At 44.0% G+C, this 20,053-nt stretch overlaps 1 protein-coding gene across 2 annotated transcripts in view; it reads right to left on the bottom strand.

The window, feature by feature from the left end:
- Positions 1-1,790: 1,790 nt before the first annotated feature.
- Positions 1,791-20,053, bottom strand: part of EFL1 (elongation factor like GTPase 1) — a 67,607-nt gene continuing 49,344 nt past the window's right edge. For both annotated transcript variants that reach the window (XM_081171045.1, XM_081171046.1), the window contains exons 16-20: positions 12,375-12,506; positions 11,036-11,183; positions 8,434-9,440; positions 6,049-6,233; positions 1,791-2,131 (exon numbers count right to left, since the gene is read on the bottom strand). In XM_081171045.1, the coding sequence (XP_081027171.1) occupies positions 1,943-2,131; positions 6,049-6,233; positions 8,434-9,440; positions 11,036-11,183; positions 12,375-12,506 (1,661 nt within the window). In that variant the 3' untranslated portion in view covers positions 1,791-1,942. The remainder of the gene's footprint in view (positions 2,132-6,048; positions 6,234-8,433; positions 9,441-11,035; positions 11,184-12,374; positions 12,507-20,053) is intronic.

Below are 20,053 nucleotides of genomic sequence, written 5' to 3'. Positions count from 1 at the left end.
ACTGAAAAAGATCAGTAATGAAAGTTTCCAACTGAAGACAGTGGGTGCATATCTCACTTCAGAGAGGGTAGCACTGAAGCCAAGATAGCACCCCACATGAAATAAGCTGGCAGTTGCCCAGTTAAAAGAAATCTTAAGCTGCACTTAGTAAGGTACACTTACTAGCAAGGAAACCCTATTTAAATCAGTGCGACTTACTTCCAGGAAGACACAGAAAGAATTGCAAAATTAGTTGATATTATGAAGCAAGCTTCAGCTGATTAAATCTACATAAATTTGAAAAGGAGATGAAACCAGAGTTCAGAAGCAAAACCATGCCCAGTTCTTGGTGATGCAGGCATGTATCACAGAAGACATCGTCTTAGAAGCGTCCTTCCATTTTCCACTCCCACACAGGACAGAAAACCTTTTGAGGTGGCACTTATTAAAATCTACAGATGGTTAAGTACCGTATTTTTCGTCCCATAGGACGCTCCGTCCCATAGGACGCACCTAGTTTTTTTGGGGGGAAATAAAGGAAATTTTTTTCCCTTTATTTCCCCCCCAAAAGCAGGTCGGGGAAACCGAACCAGGTCGAGGAACAGCGGGATGGCGGCGCTGCGCCTCCCTTCTGTCCCCCGAGCTTGTGGGGCTGGCCGATGTCTGCCCGGCGCGAGGGGCGCTCTGCTTCAGGGCGCCCTGCCCGCCGGGTGGCAGGCTGCTATCCGCAGAGTGGGGAGCCCTGCGGGGAACTCCTGCAAGGCTCACCACGCTGCGGATGTCTGCCCAGCGCGAGGGGCGCTCTGTTTCAGGGCGCCCTGCCCCCCCGGCGGCAGGCTGCTATCCGCAGCGTGGGGAGCCCTGCGGGGCTCTCCTGCAGGGCTCCAACACGCTGCGGAGGTCTGCCCGGCGCGGGGGGCGCTCTGCTTCAGGGCGCCCCTCGCGCTGGGCGGCAGGCTGCTATCCGCAGCGTGGTGCGGGGGACTCCTGCAGGGCTCCCCACGCTGCGGATGTCTGCCCGGCGCGAGTGGCACTCTGCTTCAGGGTGCCCCTCGCGCTGGGCGGCAGGCTGCTATCTGCAGCCTAGACAGCCCTGCGGGACCTCCCACAGGGCTGCCTAGGCTGCGGATGTCTTCCTGAAGCCTGGAGAGCGAGAGGGGTCGGTGCGCACCGACCCCTCTCGCTCTCCAAGCTTCAGCAAAAGCCTGCATTCACCCCATAGGATGCACCCAGATTTCCCCTTCATTTTTGGAGGGGAAAAAGTGTGTCCTATAGGGCGAAAAATACGGTACTCACGGTGAAAACCCATAGAGCTCTCAAGACCCATATCTGTTTTCACTGAGGTATGATTCTTGGGATTGATGGTTTTAGACATTGTCTTCTTACTGCTTTTAATCGTTTTAGGGGACAATTGTTTTATTGTTTATTGCCGGTTTTATTTGTCAGGTGTGTTTTGCTCTATTCCATTTTATTTTGCAAGCCGCCTTGAGGGAGGTTTTGCCACTGGAGGAGGCGCAAAACTATTTCAATTAATAAACAGTGAATCATTCATTCATTCAAAAAATGCTGGCTGATTAATCAGGAGTAGTATTCTAATAAATGAAAATGTTCTACATTGATCCATCTATAGCTGGTTAAAATTAGACCAAATGCTAATGCCTATTTGACTCAAGGTATGCAGGGATTCTGTTTCAGCCCTGCTGGTGTCCCTTGGCAGATGAGGAGATGTGAAAACGGTTCCCAGGAGGTAGGACGCTTGCAAGCCGCTAATATAACAAGGAAGCTGTAGTGTATAATCACAAGAAAAGAAGTTGGAAAGGCTTAGGTTTATTAAAACTCAAGCCACAGACAACTCGCAGTAAGAAAACTCACACAGAATTGTACATCCAAGGTGACTTTTTTTGAATCTCCGGTACAGAAGATAATCCACCTGCACTTAACAGAGAAACAGAATTGAAGGCAGCTATTTGTTTCTGCTGAGAGTCCTTTGCTTCTCAGCATGCTCCACGATTTTCTCGTCTACATAAAGTCCCTTCCGCTTCCTTACAGCATTCATATACTTGCGGGCCTGGTTCTCGGAGTCTGCCTTCTCCCCAAAGTGCAGATACTCTTCCTCTGTGGTTGGTACCCAGTATGGATCATCTGAAATTACCTAGGGGGGGAGGGAGAGGAATTGTGCAAAGAGCTGAATTAATGGAAGGGGCGGCAGCAATGAACAGTGATATTTGACCGTCGGCTAAAAGCAGACATATTTGAAATTAGGAAAGATGCACTCAAATCTTTAAAAGGTACCGCTAGTCACCTAAAAATGAATGAAAAATAATTTCTGCTCAGTATGTCCCTGACAATTATTGAAGTACAGTTATTTGGCTCATATCACTCTTTCTCTATTCCATTCCTCTTTTCTTTTTTTTTTTAAAAAAAGGTTTCAGTTCCTTCCTTTCTTTTGTTGATTTTCTCCCTTTTTTGTGTGGGGGTGTGCTGATTTCCCAGAGGAATCAACAAAGTAGCCTGTAAGAAGTGTAGCTGTATAAATATATATTTGCATTCGCATTTTCAGTTTCACAGGGAATCTTGGTTTATTCTCACAACAACCCTGAGAGGTAAGACGAGACAAAGAGATAAGTTTTATGAAGTTTCCCGGTCAATTTCGGGTTCAGCGCTGTGCATGTGTACATGATTACACATATCAGTCGCGCATTCACAAGGAGGTGAGAATTATCCCATTTTTAAGCCTTACAATAGCCTTGTGTGGTGGGTTAGGCTACGTTGGAGATCATTAATGGTCAAATGATTACTCTGGCCTACTGCAAGGGCTGCAGGCAAGGATGTGCTGCAGTATGGCAGTCATCTAAAGATAACAAATAAAATCAGCAAGGGTACAGCCAGGATCATTAACACACCAACTTTACGAAATACTATGAAGGTATCAGAAGTCAGCGGAATCTGTATAGCATAGAATCAGAACTGGATTCCTGAATGTCTAACTGTACTGGTAGAAGCCACTCAATGAAAGCTCCAAGAATGAGCAGATGGAGCTGAAGTGGATTCTATTTTTTTATGCTCAGAGAGCTTTTTTCTGTTGATCTTGGAACCACAGGAGGAAAAAATGGTCATCTCGCAGCCTTGCACTGTGTGTCATTTTTCACTTAAAATTCCTTTTACTAGCTTCCAATGTTTATTGCAGTGAAACCTGATTAGTCAAAAGTACTGTACGTCCACAACAAAGTGCATTGTACCTCTCATTCGTTTACTTTGGAATCAAAAATGTCCTTGATAGATGTCTGCTGTCAAAAAGAGATGGCTGAGAAGACCATGAATTTAAAATAGCTAAAATACATTCATTTACTGCAGGATGTTAAGAGGATCTTAAGTCAATACTGCAAGCCCAGGTCCCTCCAAATTAGGGTCTGGTTCCTAACACATTTGCTGCCACTGCCGGCCAACCCTCCTTGCTGGCTGAACTGGACCTGTAGATGGCATCCTTAACTGGGCTAAAGGCTCATCATTTCCAGCTGAGCTGCATAAAATGCATTAGGTAAAGGTAAAGGGACCCCTGACCATTAGGTCCAGTTGTGACCGACTCTGGGGTTGCGGCGCTCATCTTGCTTTATTGGCCGAGGGAGCCGGCGTACAGCTTCCGGGTCATGTGGCCATCATGACTAAGCCGCTTCTGGCAAACCAGAGCAGCGCACGGAAACGCCGTTTACCTTCCCGCCGGAGAGGTACCTATTTATCTACTTGCACGTGCTTTCGAACTGCTAAGTGGGCAGGAGCAGGGACAGAGCAACGGGAGCTCACCCCGTCACGGGGATTCGAACCGCCGACCTTCTGATCGGCAAGCCCTAGGCTCTGTGGTTTAACCCACAGCGCCACCTGCGTCCCTAAAATGCATTACTTCAATGAATTATTTGGGAGACATACACAACTACAACTCCCATACAAATCAGGAAATGTTGCTCCCCAACATCTCAGAAGCTTCCCAGCCAGTTTAGGATGAGGTCTACAAAGCCAATCATGTCTATAGTAAATGCTCCCAGTCACTGGTTCCTCTGGTACGTGGGAAGTAGTGAAGTCTAACACTGAGATATCAATATCCCAACAAGGAAGAGGAAAGGGAAGATGGTGGCCGGGTGCGAGTCACGTGGTGGCACTCAAGAGTCCTGATGATGTCAAGAGCGACAAGAACCTGAATTTTAGAACTGGATTCAAGAGAAACAAGCTACTTCCTTGCACAAGCAACTTGGAAGGGGAAAAAGCAGCAGTTTTGTTTGTTTGGTAGGCGGCAGATCTGTTAAGACATCCAGAGCTTAGAAGAATTACACAGCGCGTTTTGAACTCAAGTCTGTATTTTCCTCTCGCAGGTCTCTGAAAACAGGGAGCAGATTTCAGACTTTAAAACGAAAAATGCTCTTAGAAAAGGGATGCAATTCTACTCTTCTTTCTATTCCCTTAAAGAATCTTCTCCTCAAAAGCTCTTGATTGTAAATTACATGGTTGGAGAAAAACACAGTTGAAGAAGAAAGGAGAGGAGGCAGAAAACTAAGTGTACAGGTCACTTATTTTATTGCCGCTATCAACCCGCAAAGAGCCTCTGAAGAGCCAAATAATATTTGATCCATGGTATCTATTTCAGCATTTCAAAAGATTTCACCTTCCAGAAAGAACGCTTTAAAGAAAGGATCTTTTCTACAAGCACAAAAACACCCCCCTACTGTTTTCCCTGTGTGCTGGTTACCTTGTTAGCAGGCTAAATAAAAGAAAAACAGCTCTGTTGGGTGAAACCAAAAGTCCATCTAATCTAGCATCCTCTCTCTCTTTCAATGGCCAGCCTGAAGCTTATGGGAAGCCTACAAAACAGGGTATAAATGCCTGCCCCCACTGTTGCTCCTCACCCCAGAAACTGGGGCATTCAGTGGGATACTCCTTCTAAAAATGGATGCTTCTCCATTTACTGTCTCCCTCTATGCTAGGACTTCCCAAACTGTGGACCAGGGGTCTGCAAGCTTCATTCCGGTGGTTGTGTCTGCATTAAATATCCACGGTGATTTTAAACTGTCGTTTTATTGCTTCTGTTATTTCTTGCATTTTATTCCGTTGCACAATTTGAATTCTATGAAATGCAAATTACAACATAATAAAATATGATGCAAGAAATAAAAGGAGCAATAGAAACACAATTAATAACCATACAGCATCTACTTAGCGCTGCGCATTACAACCGCTGCAACAGGCAAAACAATCATTAAATGGTCCGCCAAGACCCTCAGCAATTTGTCAAGTGGTCCATGGTGGGGGGGGGGGAGTTTGGGAAGGAGTGCTTTGCACCAAATATATCTCTATCGTATTCCACCATATATGTCTCTCTTGTGTGCAGAAACACATGTCGCAAACATGGGGCACTTTATAGAAAATGAATAGAATTATTTTAAAATTGTCCTTCCTTAGTATCTTATTTCTACTCTTTTTTTGTGGCAGAAGAGGAGCAACCAGGACTAGGAGACGAAGACAGCTGCTGCCTTCATGCCCTGCTCACCAGTTTCCCAGAAACATCTGGCTGCTGCTGGATACATAATGCTGGACTTAATGGACTTTAAATTCAATCCAGCAGAGGATGGACCACCCTAACCCAAAACCTATTGAAACAACAGAATATTGGGAAGTGTGCATTGGAAAAAGCAAATATATAGTGGTACCTCTACTTACGTTCACCTCCAGTTACGTATCCTTCAGGATACGTACGCAGCAAACCTGGAAGTATTTTTCTGGGTTTCACCACGCATGCATGTGCAGAAGCGCTCTACACGCCGTGCATATGCGCAGAAGTGGCACCTCTGGTTGCAAATTCCTCAGGATCCGACCAGAGCTCCGGAACGGATCCTGTTCACAACCGGAGGTACCACTGTAAAGGCAGATTAAAAGCTGCTTGTATGGCTTGGCTTAGGAAAGAACGGAGCAAATTTAAGTCTTGACCACCATTTAACCTCTCCCTTCCTTTATCTTGATCTCTTTTCCTGCATCTACCAGAAATTGTACACCAAGGCAGATGGGAGTGAATAGAATTTTTACCTCCCAATGACTGAAGACCAGCTGTGGACTGGCTAGGCCACTTGTTCTCTTCCTGATTTCATCAGCGAAACCAAAGCTCTCTGCTACTGGCAACACTGCTTTGATAATAAACACGTCTGTCCCTTCTTTCATCTCTTCCTGCAACACCCGGCCGACTCTTTTGGAGAGGACAGCGTAAACGCGACCTGCAAAGGGAAAAGACCTAATGAGCTTGTTGCATCCTTTTCATCAATTCAGATGCACAATTACTGAACTGGGAGGACTAATTAACACCCAGGGCAAGAGAGGGTCTCGGGAAACAGTCATACAGAGTAACCAGCTACGATTAAATGATGGTGTGAAAAACTTCAGATCTCAGAATATTAAGAAGAGATTGTAGGGACTTCACTCAAGGGTTGGAGTGAGTTTTACTGACCACACAACTGCTGCAAAATCTCAATAGGAGAACTGGGGTTGTGCATGATCAGTAACAGGAATCCCACTCCAACAGGAACATATGGAGCTAGTTATCATATGAGGCATTTAACTTTCTTTACCCCTAAAAATAGTGGGCAATGAGCAAACAAATTATTACATAACTCCAACCATACATATATAATTTTTTGTTACACTTTTTTTCTTGACTTCCCATCTCTCCTTCCCTGATTCCCCCCCCCTAATAGCTGCATTAAAACACATCTACATTTATTTTCTAAGCCCCACAAATCCATTCTCTACATTCCTCCGTTGCTCATATCTCAAACGCTGCCCATGATTTCATACAGGAATGATAATTCAATAGGTCTACCTTCTTCTATAAAAATATTGTCATTCTGTCCTCTTATTTTAGCAGTTTCTCCTGTGGTTTCCAGCAACTGGCATACAGAAGTACCGACTGTGGAGGCAATGCATAGACGTCATGGCCAGTTGCCACTGACAGCATTATCCTCCGTGAATTTGTTCAGCTCTCTTTCAAAGCCATCCAAGTTGGTGGCCGTCACTAACTCCTATAGAAACAAGTTCCATAGTTTAACTATATTGCAACTACATTACAGTGGTGCCCCGCAAGACGAATGCTTCGCAAGATGGAAAACTCGCTAGACGAAAGATTTTTCCGTTTTGGAGGTGCTTCGCAAAACAAATTTCCTATGGGCTTGCTTCGCAAGACGACAATGTCTTGCGAGTTCCTGCTGGTTTTTTTTCCTTTCCCCCCCTTTTTCTAAGCCGCTAAGCCACTTATCAGCTGATCCGATCAGCAGATAAGCCGCTAAAAGCCGCTAATAGCGCTAATCCGTCAATGGGCTTGCTTCGCAAGACGAAAAAACCGCTAGACGAAGAGAATCACAGAACGGATTCTTTTCGTCTTGCGAGGCACCACTGTACAGTATATTGTAAATCGCCCTGTGATCTCGGATGAAGGGCAATTCAGAAATTTAATCAACAGCAACCACCTGCTGAGCCAACCAGATAATTCCATCTATACCTGGATAATCACAGGAAATATAATTATTTTTCTTGGTCAGCCTTTGCCAACCTAGCGCCCTCCAAATATTTGGGACCACAACTTCCATCAACCCCAACCTGCATGCTGGATGGGGCGGATGGGAACTGTAGCTAAAAACATCTGGGGGGCATCAGGTTGGCAAAAGCTGGCATGGCCAAGGAAGTCATTCGCAGACAGCTTTCTGACAATGCTTTCCCCCTACGGATGTAACATCTACCATGTGGTCTGTTTGTAACTCGCTCTACGTGGGGCTGCCCTTGAGACTGACCCAGTAACTCCAGCGGGTGCAGAATGCCAAGGCGAGACTCCTTACGGGGTCCTTGCTGCGGGATCACATTCACCCAGTGCTATACCAGCTGCACTGGCTCCCGGTGGGGTACAGGATCAGATTCAAGGTGCTGGTTTTAACCTTAAAAGCCCTATACGGCCTAGGACCCTCGTACCTACGGGACCGCCTCTCCTGGTATGTCCCATGGAGGACCTTATGGTCTTCAAACAAAAACATCTTGGAGGTCCCAGGCCACAGAGAGGTTAGGCTGGCCTCAACCAGAGCCAGGGCTTTTTTGGCTGTGGCACCAATCTGGTGGAACGCTCTGTCACAAGAGACTAGGGCCCTGCGGGACTTGACATCTTTCCGCAGGGCCTGCAAGACAGAGCTGTTCCACCAGGCCTTTGGCCAGGGCACAGCCTGACTCCCTCCTTTGGCAATCCTCACAGAACTCTAGCCCAATGGTTGCCATTAATCTGATTTTGAGCTGATTTTATAATGAAACGATTTTAGAATGTTGTTTATTTTACTGTTGTTAGCCGCTCTGAACTCGGCTTCAGCTGGGGAGGGCGGGATCTAAATTTAAAAAAATTATGATGATGATGATGATGCATGTTGCTGGTTTCATGCTTACCTAGGACCTCAGCCGTTGTCATAATCTCACAGGTGTACATGGCAGCCATAAGTCTCTGTGGCTTTGCTTGCATAGCATAACGGCATGCTTCCTTCATGGTTGCAATCAGTTGTCCAGAGAAAGGCCCATAACAGTCTGCAGGCAAAGCCTCTCCTTTGGGTTTACTGGATGATTTGAGGCTACACTGGTCACCATCTTGCAGCTCAGTTTCAGAAGCCGATTCAGTGTCTCCAGTCCTCGACACAAGGGCAGTTTCCTCCTCTGCCGATGTCTCCTCTGTAGACTTCCTTTCATCCGAATCCTGCCGGTTAACTGACATTTGCTCGACAAATCTGCCCATGTCCCATTTCTCCACCGAAAAACAGACACCCATAAGTGGTTCTTCACACATTGGTCCCGAAAGCGTGGCCAACTGGAACCCGCTGACAAGACTGTTGTCAAAATCCCGATACACGCTTGCTTCCTTGGGTGGCTTGCTTCCTTCCAGGCACTGCCACACAGACCTCTTGTAGCCTTCACATCTGTTCAGTAAAATGTTAGGCCCACATTTTCGGGGGCCAAAGGACCAGATCCCATCAACGGCATTTCTCCATTTCCTTCCTGGTAGGTTTTCCTCTAGTCTTTTTTTGAACTCCTGTATCTGGTCAAAGGTCTTCAGATTCATTTCTTCTGTTTTCTTACCTTCATTCAGGTAAGAGGAGAATTGTTCTATGGTCCGAATTAAGCCGCTGTTCTTCTCCAGTAGTCGAGTCACCTCCTCAGGAAGAGGCGTTGCTCTGATGCTGAGCGTGGCATATTTGTTTGGCGTCGATATCGTTATCAGCCCATCTGAATCAACCTGCACACCTTCAGGGATTTTGTTCTGCTCTTCCTTACTCTGGTGTATGATGGCAACTTTCTGCTGCTTTCCTATTTCCTCGTTCACCATGTCAACTTTGGGGGGTCTTGTTATGGTTTCCCGGAATGGAATAATTGGTTTCGATACGCTAATTTCTATCTTGGCAAACCTACAGAAAGCCAAAAGGCGACAGTTAGGCCTCACAGCAAATGAAACTTAAGTCTTCAAGGGTTTCAGTGGCGGGTTAATGCCAGTAATCACATGATGCCAACTTCACATTATGATTAACCATTGCAGCCCGCTGCCTCCTAAGACATTAAGCAATTACTCAATAATGGGAGGCAGGGAGGGAGGCAGCATTCATTCTAGCATACTTAAAGCAACAGGCATCCCCCCCTCCACTGCAACCCGTTATATCAGAGTACAGTTATGAGCCTGTTTTGGATCCCGGTGCATTCCTGATGAGGATATTAGGAGGGACTATACTTCAGTGGCAGGGCAGCTGTTTTGCATGCATAGGGTACCAGGTTCAAGCCCTGGCATCTCAAGATATGGCTAGGAGAGAACCTTGCTTGAGGTGCTTGCCAGCCAATGTAGACCAGGGTTTTTCAAATTTGGGTTCCCAGCTGTTTCTAGACTACAACTCCCATCATCCCAAGCTAGTAGGACCAGTGGTCAGGGATGATGGGAATGGTAGTCCAAAAACAGCTGGAGATCCAAGTTTGGGAAACTCTGGTGTAGACAATACTGAGCTAGATAGACCAATGGTCTGACTTAGTATACAGCAGATTCCTATCTTGATTACTATCTCAACTGCCTCCTACAGTTGCAGCAACAACAGGACTCCCATCCTCTGAGCTGCAACCCAGTGAGTTATTGTGGAGTGGGAAGTTAAGTCCTGAAATATTATCTGAGAAGGGCAATGGGCACCAGCATTTTCCTCAGACAGGAGACGTGTGAGGCACTTAGGTTCATATTCCAGAACATGGAGTTTCTGCTGTTTGAAACCCATCCAATGAATTAAAGTGGTATGAGGATGGAATGAAAACTCAGTCCACAACTCAATGAGTTAGACTAGAGACCCATTCAAGGATCAGGCTCCTGATTTCTGTCACTTGAGCTGAACACATCAAGTCGTGCCTATTTATACAAAAAAGTCTGCTGTAAAAAAGATGACAACAGACATAACTGTTGCAGAGCAATCTACTGTTGCACACAGTGTGAAAGCACTACAACTGTGTCCACCAGACATTCTGAGTGATAAAAATGGGCTTTTCTACAAAGAGGATTTCTAGATGGGCAATGGTTGCAAACAAATGATTTGGGAAAACATACAAAAGCAGTTTACAGTTAATATGCAGGGACAACCTAACTCCCAATTCCTTATGGATCTTATGATTTATGTGGAAATTGTTCAATTTATGTGGGTACTTTTTGATGTTTTGTTCATTGTTTATGACGACTTTTGTTATGTTTTGCAGCTATGTAATTTTATATATGTCCTTGAACATGGCTTTAACTTTGGAAAGGCAGTATACAAATAAAATGATTGACTGATGGATAGAAATCTACTAGGGATGCCAGTATGAAAAATCTTTAACTGTGCACCGGCAACAGTGAGGAAGAATTGGGAAAGGATGCTTTGACCTTTCCGTAAGTTAAACCACAATTACATGTTTAACTGTCTTGTAAATGCTGGATTTAATCACTGAGCCTTGAGCAATTCTTCCTTTTCCTCTCGCACCACCTCTCCCTGCCACCAACCTCTCTTTCAAGTCATCCAAACAGCGCTGAAGATGGACTTCTCCTGCTGTAATTAACACGTGCTCCCCTGTCTCCTGGATTAAAACTTGTACACAAGGATCAGCTTGGTTTAAAAGCTTCATGCCTTTAACCAACTGCGGCATCTCACCTGGGAAGACAAAAGCACTTTTAAATGAAGTACCTCTGAAGCGCTTGGGTTTCAAAGTAACATACGAGCAAAGCTCAGAAAGAAAGGGAGAACAAGCTGGTGTGAAATACTGAGTACAAAGAATATGAAGTTTTGTTTAGATTTTAGATTTTACATATTACATATTATAACAGCACTACAAATCTTAAGAGGGATTTTTTTAAAAAAAGACTGTGGGTGGATCTGTATGTTCTAAGAGACACAGGGTTGCCACTCAAAACAACAGCCCCATATCAAATCCATTCTTCTCCTTCCAGAATGTGTTCCATGTCCTGATGCAATTACTGTTTCCTTGCCCTAACAGTGACATAAAGTGGGAGCAAGCAAATGCAGAGCTCAAGAAAGCCACCATGCAATATAACTTATCTACAAGGGAAGGGGAATTTGTGGTCTTCCAGATGTCACTGGACTCCAACTCCCATCAGCAACAACCAGTATGGGCCACAGTGAGGGCTGATGGGAGTTGTAGTCCAACATTGTTCCCCATTCCTGTTGTACACATTATAGACCAAGAAGAAGAAGAAGAAGAAGAAGAAGAAGAAGAAGAAGAAGAAGAAGAGGAGTTGTTTGGATTTGATATCCCGGCTTTCACTCCCTTTAAGGAGTCTCAAAGCGGCTAACATTCTCCTTTCCCTTCCTCCCCCACAACAAACACTCTGTGAGGTGAGTGGGGCTGAGAGACTTCAGAGAAGTGTGACTGGCCCAAGGTCACCCAGCAGCTGCATGTGGAGGAGCGGAGATGCGAACCCAGTTCCCCAGATTACGAGACTACCGCTCTTAACCACTACACCACACTGGCTGTCATTACCCCATGTTTCTTGTAACATGCTGACATCCATCCTAGTATGAGTATGAGTGGTTCTAACTTAACATTTCCTTATTAAGTTTCCCAAACTTGGGTCTCCAGCTGATTTTGGACTACAATTCCCATCATCCCTGACTACTGGCCCTGGTTGATAGGAATAATGGGAGTTATAGTCCAACAATAGCTGGAGACCCAAGTTTGGAAAACCCTGCCTTATTGCGAGGCAATCACCATACTACCATTTGCTCAAACACATTTACAACCACTCCTTCCCACACTTGTGGCTTTTCAAAAGTATACTTAATGATTCTGATTGGATACTCAAGAAACGGAGGGAAGACACTTACTTGGGTGTTTTGGCTCCACAGCAACTCGCACAATTGGTGTTGCTTCAAAGTTGAGAGGGTTAAATGGTGGGCAAGCTGGCGACGATGAGAGCGTTGCCGACTTCAGTACGAATTCTTGCAACCCTCCTATCCCTACAAGGCATTGAAGCATGAAGTCAAGACACACACCCTGAAGTCAACAAAAATATTCAGCTACATGGCCTTCATATAAAAGTAACAGAAACCTGCCAATCATTATGATGGGCACAGCAGATACGGAGGAGGGTTTGCATATTGTTGAGAGTACAGGGGAGGAGAGGGGAGGAACTGCAAAGAACCGCTGAGCATGGAGACACCTTGTCTCCTGATGGCAACAGCCATAGTTGCAAACTACTGCTGCATATACTCTCTCGCACAATACTGCTCCTTCTTCCAATACAACTAAGTTCCCAAAGCAACTTGCCCACCTGCCCATGTTTTAGATGTTTATGGGATTTGTAAAAAGAAAAAAAGAGAGATATGTTTCATTATCCAGAAACAATTCTTATCTGCCATGGGCAATCAGGATAGTGGCTAGTCAGAAGCTTATACTGACCATATTTTTCAGATTAGGATAGTGATCTCTTTACTCAAAAGGCATAACGTTTTTGTACAGGACCACTCTTTTACAACCATGAAGTCTTCACTTCATTCATATCATTGGTAATAACCAAGGTAGAATGAGTTAAACCCCCGATATCCTCAAATAACAAGCACATGTTTTAAGCCACAAACTTCCAGACTGTTGTTCCAGTTTTGATTTGCAGCTGAAGGGGATGAATTGCTGCCAAATCTCCAAAGGAAAAACAGATATATAACTTGTGTGGAGGCCAGTTTTAATCATGGTTTTGAGAAAATGTCTCTGAGCTTGCATCACGTTTGTTTTTACTTGTGGTTACCACTAGCGCTGCAAGGCCAAATTTTAAAAAAGACTTGGTGCTTTGTTGCGTTATTAAAAAGTTATTTTGGTGCTGACCATATTGAAGGCTTTGTTCTTAATTCTTGACAGCATTGAAAAAAAGATAATGAATGTGCAGAATGAGCAGAATCCCAGCACTGTGCATTCTGTTTTCTCTCATCTTCCTTCTTAAAAATAACCTCTCCTTCCTTTTTTCTACTGTTTTTAACACTGGAGACGCAGCCAATATGTCCCGGCCCCACGCGGAGCAAAGGGTGCAAGTTTCTTGCAAACTGCAACCCACTAATGAATGTCCAGGGCAGGGACAGCAGGAAGGTAGATTGGCACACACTGGTAGATTTCTAGCTGATTTGCAGTAAGTTTTCAAATTGCAAGTTAAGGGAAGGGACATTCTGTGCCTTGGCTGACCTTGAACTTTTCACTTTTCTCTGAGACTCATTGCTTACTTCCTGTAAAATATGGTTGCTTGCCTTTGATCATGTCTCTGTACAGTTTTACAAATCTCGTTTTAAGAGTTTTAGTGTTGAACCTCTAATCCATAGTAGATGTAGATTTGCACTTGCATATATAGAGGCTCGTGGTAGTGGTGCAGCAGCAGTAAGCAACTGGCTTTGTGACCCAAGTCACTGGCATGTATCTCACTCCACCTTTATCAGCCTGTATTGTGCATTTCTAGATGACTAGTGGTCCACTGGGTTCTGGGGAAACTTCCCCTTACCTGAAGCCTCGCCCATCCCTGGCCCTAGAATCAGTTCATCCAACCATTGTTAGCTGTGTGGCTGCTACATAAAATTCTGCATTCCTCTCCTTCCTTGGACAGCTGACCATACACAGGAAATTTTATGGTCTCATAGTGCCAAGGATACTGGAGCTCGATTCGAACACCTAGTGGCCAGGAACTTAGTAACCTACATTTAAGAGCAGTTCGAAAGCACGTCAAAGTGCAAGTAGATAAATAGGTACCGCTCCTGCGGGAAGGTAAACGGCGTTTCCATGCGCTGCTCTGGTTTGCAGGAGCGGCTTAGTCATGCTGGCCACATGACCTGGAAGCTGTATTCCGGCTCCCTCGGCCAATATTTTTTTTAAAAAAAATAATCTTTATTAAGTTTTCAAAAGGTTACAAATAACAGAACAGATAAAAAGAAAAGAAAAGAATAAAGTAAGAAAGCCAAAAAAGAAACACAAAAAACAACAAAGAAAATTTCCACCTTTTAACACTCATTTTCAGTAACTTCTTTTCAGGACTTCCCCACGTCTCCCCTTATTGTATTCCAACTCCAGGTGTTTATTCAAGCAAGTTTTTCCCTTAATGTCCTAAACATAGTTTATTAAAATCACTTAACCTTAATTTAATTAAAATAATTTTTGTGATAGTTTTTAATTTTAATTCGTTGTTATACCTTAGTAGTTTTTTTTAAATATATACCTTAACCTTGTATAAAGAGAAGAAACAGAGATGTAAGAATAAAATTAAAAAAGATACCTTTCCTAAGGTTGCCACTATTTCCCCTCCACGGATTCCCCGTTCTTATAAAAATAAAAAGTCTATAGTTTTTATACTGTAAAGACGAAAAGCAAACCCCCTTTGGACTTCTAGATCCCACCCTTCTCTCCCCGGTTTCAATCCCTAACCAAAGTTCAATTGATCCATCTTTCTAGCCTGGTGATCTTACGTCCGAGGCACGCAAATCTCTCTCAGTCCCTTTCAGCCGGTTTCTCCGAAAGTCTCTCATACTAAACACCCAGGATCGAAGAAATATTTTCCCAATGCTGACCATGGTTCTTCCAACGAGGCCTACTTGTTTAAAGGTGGTGCTCCAACTCTGTTTCTTAAGTCTGTATATCCCAAATAATCCAACTTTCACCTTGGTCAGTTTAAGCTTCTTCTTGGTAGGTCTCCAGCTCTCTTTTTTCTTCTGTGACGTTTCAGCCATCCCTTCTTTCAGCTCCTCCTGTTTGGCAGATGTCTTTTCCTCCTCAATCTTTGGTTCTTTTTCTTGTCCAGCTGCCTGTGTTTTGAACATCGAGCCCCTTTCCAACTCAATGGGTATATTTTCAGATAACTTCGGGTTTGAAGGGCTCGTAGACAAAACATGGCCTTTCTCATTCATCTCTTGCAACTTTCCCACGAGAAAGATCAGATTTTTCAGGCCAGCACGTATTTCCTGTATTCCCTGTTTTAGCTCCATTCTTGTAATGTCCAAGAATCCCCTCTAGAGGGATTCTGGTTACTTAGTGTTCTTTTCCCTTCCGATCCAAAAGTCCGATTTATTTGTATCAATCTTTCTTAGTTTTCAATATTTTGTAGCAATATAACCGGTTAGAGTTTCAGCTTTCAGTTTTTCCAACTTTGACAGCTAGTTTGACAGCTGTCAAAAGTTCCTGTAAATCCTCAGCAGGCTCTTTACGCGGGCTTGAGAAAAGTGGTACTTAATCCAAATAAAGTAAACTCTAGTCCTCCAGCACATTAACTTAGTTCTTTAAATCCGTGGAATTTATATCCTTATCCAATCACGACAATTCTTCCCGCAACCTTAGTTGACAGGTCCTTGCTTTGAACTGTTTACAATCGGGGGGAGACGGACTTCCTTTTTTTTTTCCCACCTCCCCCGCTCGTGCCAAATCCAAATTTGTAATCCAATTTTCAAATTACTCACGGGTTGTTGTTCTTGCTTTTAAGTCCAAATTTGATAGGAAGAAGTCAGCGCTATCCGACAAATGGCATGCGGCTTCGCTCGGCAGGGGAAGCGGAGGACTCACAGCACCACGCCGCTCCCCGGCACCCGTTCCGTAGCCTTTAAAAAGGCTACTTCACGAGTCGGGAGGGCGCTTACGGTGCCCGCCGAGTCACCATGTCCACGGGCTCCGTGCCCCTGGTTTTTAAGGGTCCCCGTGTCACCGGCATGGCAAGACCCAGCCCCCTGCTAAGCAGATTCCCTCCGGAGCTCGGAGGGAGTCCGCCATTAGCCGGTCGCGCCAACCCGGAAGTCCTCTCCCTCGGCCAATAAAGCGAGATGAGTGCTGCAACCCCAGAGTCGGTCACAACTGGACCTGATGGTCAGGGGTCCCTTTACCTTTACCTATTGTTTGAACGTGGAACTCGAGTCCTTTGTACATAAAGAAGGGATTATGATTATGCCACACTGGCAAGGCAAAAGGAAGTGCCTTTATTCCTGCATTGCAGGCGGCTGGACCCACTCGCCGTCCCTTTCCAAGTCTACAATTCTTTGATGCTATGGAGTGGCTCTGCCTGATATTAATAGCAGGATCCCAGCTGCAGGATCCAGTTCTCACTTTTAAAAAAGCAAACAAGGGAGACTTCTGCCAGATGTCTATTGGCAAGGAGTTCCACAGGGCAGAGCCTACCACAGTAAAGATCTGGTTCCTGTTAAATGCCAACAAAATATCAGGGGTGTGGGAGACCCTCAAAATTGGTCCAATGTAGGTCCAATGTAGCTTTCTCGGCAAAGGAGTAACATGATTCCTGTAACCTGCCCCAGTGAACAGACTGGCTTCTGTATTCTGTACCAGTTGGGGGAAAGGGGCTATGTGCATTATGGAGTTGGGGAGAAGGGCTGCTGGAGGCAGATAGGGAGTGAAAAATTTTCCCCAAGAACTTCATGTGAATTTAGAAGAATAATCTGATTTTCTGCAACTGCAGTTGGGGACAAAAATCAGACAGTTAATGAATCTGAGATGAATCTCATCTCAGAGAGCTCACTTATCCTTGCTACACTCTTCATCTGATTCAGAAATATGCTGGAAGTAAAAGCAGTTTTCTAAATATTTCCTTGTGCTACAAATAATAATCATATTTAATTTGTTCAAATAGACACACGTTATTAGGAGCGTCATCTGACAGCAAAACATACAGAATACGGAACAGGGTTTCTCAGGTAACATTAATTCACTTTAGCGGTTGTGCCAATCAAGTACAGGTGGCACAGATAAATTAGGCATTTGAGTTTAGCCTGCCTGCTGTGGATACAAGAAGAGTTCCCCACTGTGGAATTTATAAGTTGTGGTTATTGCAAGAGGAATGTAGAATGAAAAACAAACAAACAAGTATTATGCACATTTGAAATCCTAGCTGCGTCACTGAGCAAGGCAGAAGCTAAGCATTGCCAGGTCTTCATCTGTCACGTCATTCACCTATTTGTAATATGCTACGTGTCTGACAGTATCCTGGGATCGAGAGCCCACTTCTTTTAAATGCTGTTTTGCAGTGCTCTTTGATTGCTTTGAAGATTAATAGTTGGATGTGTGTGTGTGTGTGAGAGAGAGAGAGATCCCTATATATAGCTCATATATGTTCATTATTTATTTATAGCCCACTGTTTAGTCAAAAAGGTTCTTACAGCAGTATATGAAAACCAGTATTAAGATGATCCCTACTCACAATTTACAAGGACATGACACACAAGGAAAAAGGAACGGGAGTGATAGAGGAAGGAAGGCAAAGCAAGCTCAAGGACAAGTTATTAAGGTTATATACCGGTACATATTATATGTGTGTGTTCTCGAAGCTACGAACATGAGTTGACCAAACTGCGGGAGGCAGTCGAAGACAGGAGTGCCTGACGTGCTCTGGTCCATGGGGTCACGAAGAATCAGACACGACTAAACAACACACACAAAATCTACACTGCCCACTAGTAATATAGTCAACTTTTCTGTTTAAGAGTGATAGACAGAGAAAGGATTCCAGTGGCTTTGAAGGCAGGGGGGAATAATTCATTGGGCTTGCTCAACTCACACTGGGTCCCAAATGTGGATTTGGGATTCACACCTGTTCCCTTCCATGGTAGGTAAGACACTACATCCCACCTCTTGGGCAGCTGTCAATTTAACTGGTGCTAAAAATTAAGGCAGCCTTTAAGGCAGACAATTTGCACATAAAGGTATTTAAAAAATGTTGTCTTGGAGACTTTGTAATAGAAAGGTTAACCTGCTGTCCTCTAGCTGTTTTGAACTAAAGCTCATCACCCCCAGCCAGCATTAATACTTCTGAATTAGGAAAACAATCTGCTTTGCAGATTTAGAAATGAACAGGATCATGCTAAAATCTACATAAATAAAAATAACATTTCATTGGCTATCACACTATGTTAGCTACACTCTAGGATTGGCATACGTCCCAGACATACTGCAGTCGGAAGCATTGTCCGGGTGGAAATAGCTCTCATAGGACATAGGAAACAAGACTGATGATTGACAGCTTTGTTGCAAAAAGGGGAACACCATCTTCTCCCCGCGATCTGTCAGGAGCAAGTTGAGCCCTGGGCTCCAGTAACATCTATGTCTGCAAACACCCCTCAACTTTCTCCCACATGGCTTCCATTCACTCCAATGGGGAAAGAACAATGATACTGGCAAAATTTGGGGGCAGACTCCACTGAGAGGATCCCTATGTGGGTTCTTGCAATAAAGAGAGACTCACTCTCCTCCCTACATCATATTGACCCTTATTTTGGTAGTAAAAAATAAATAGCAAAAACCTCTCTTCTGCTAGCTCTCACATCAAAGGTACAACTAAATCCAGTACTCTCAGTTTCCATTATTGTAGCAATTGATTTAATTCTCAATATATAATGGAACACTAATGATCTATAGGCAAATGTCTGCCATTTAAGTGGAACACATTGCAGGAATGTGAAGTTTTAGGATAACACCCAGTGAAAATGCCTTACGTGCGTTCTTCACCCATTCATTATTCTTACTTGCAAAATTATGCAGTTAACCAATTAAAACTGAATTTACTAGGACTTGACTTTATTATTCCCAAAGCCTAGGGCCTTCTTTTTATAAACAGTTTCCACCAGTATACATTTTCTTCCAAATGAGTTTATAACAGTTATTGTCTTGCGCCGAAATCTCTATCAAATCTAAAATACCAGCAATAATTAGAAGGTACCAAGCTATTACCTACAAAAATGACATTTTTACCTGGAACTAAGCTGTTTTAAAATGCGGCGGAAATTAACCAAAGTGGAAATTGGAAAGGAACACGTACTTCCAGGCCATCAAGCAATAGCATGAGCAGATACTAAAATGCCCTTTCCCAATGTTTAGATTAAAAAATCTTTGCCACCGTGGGTGTGCGAACAGATGGCATGAAACAGAACAATAGGAATGGCTCAAATATGCTTTGCCGTTATCATTCCAAGATGTTATTAATAAAGGCTTGTGTGTCATGCTTTCTAATTTTAACAGCAAGAGTTACTTCCAAAACAAGGTCTATTGACATGATTATCCTAGCCATAATTATTTTCAGCAATGACTTATTGTATCCTATTTAGGCTGAATCAGAGGCCTATTCACATTTTAAACGTAAGAATGTAAGAAGAGTCTGCTCATCCAGTCCAGCATTCTGTCTCACACTAGCCAAACGGATGCCTGGGCGAAACCGACAGGCAGGATTCGAACACAAGAGCCTTCTCCTCTCCTGTGGTTTTCGGCTACTGATATTCAGAAGCACTGCTGCCTCCAACTGCGGAGGAAGAACGAAGCCATCGTGGCTACAAGCCCTTTCATGGTGAGAGAAGAAGGCCTCACACCTTCTTCTTTTAAAATAGTTTATTTGCCACGGCATATATTTCAAACCTTCTCATCATCTGAAAAACCATAAAATAACACATCATGTGCCCCAATCTCATTAAAAGGAAGGAATACATTATATCTGTAACAATTTGAAGGGTTAAAATGTGTACTTCAAAGTACAGTCGTACCTTGGTTCTCGAAC

Source organism: Podarcis bocagei (genome assembly GCF_964188305.1).
Source record: "Podarcis bocagei genome assembly, chromosome: 14".
In the NCBI taxonomy this organism is placed as follows: Eukaryota; Metazoa; Chordata; class Lepidosauria; order Squamata; family Lacertidae; genus Podarcis; species Podarcis bocagei.
This window is presented reverse-complemented; position numbering and strand designations above follow the sequence as displayed.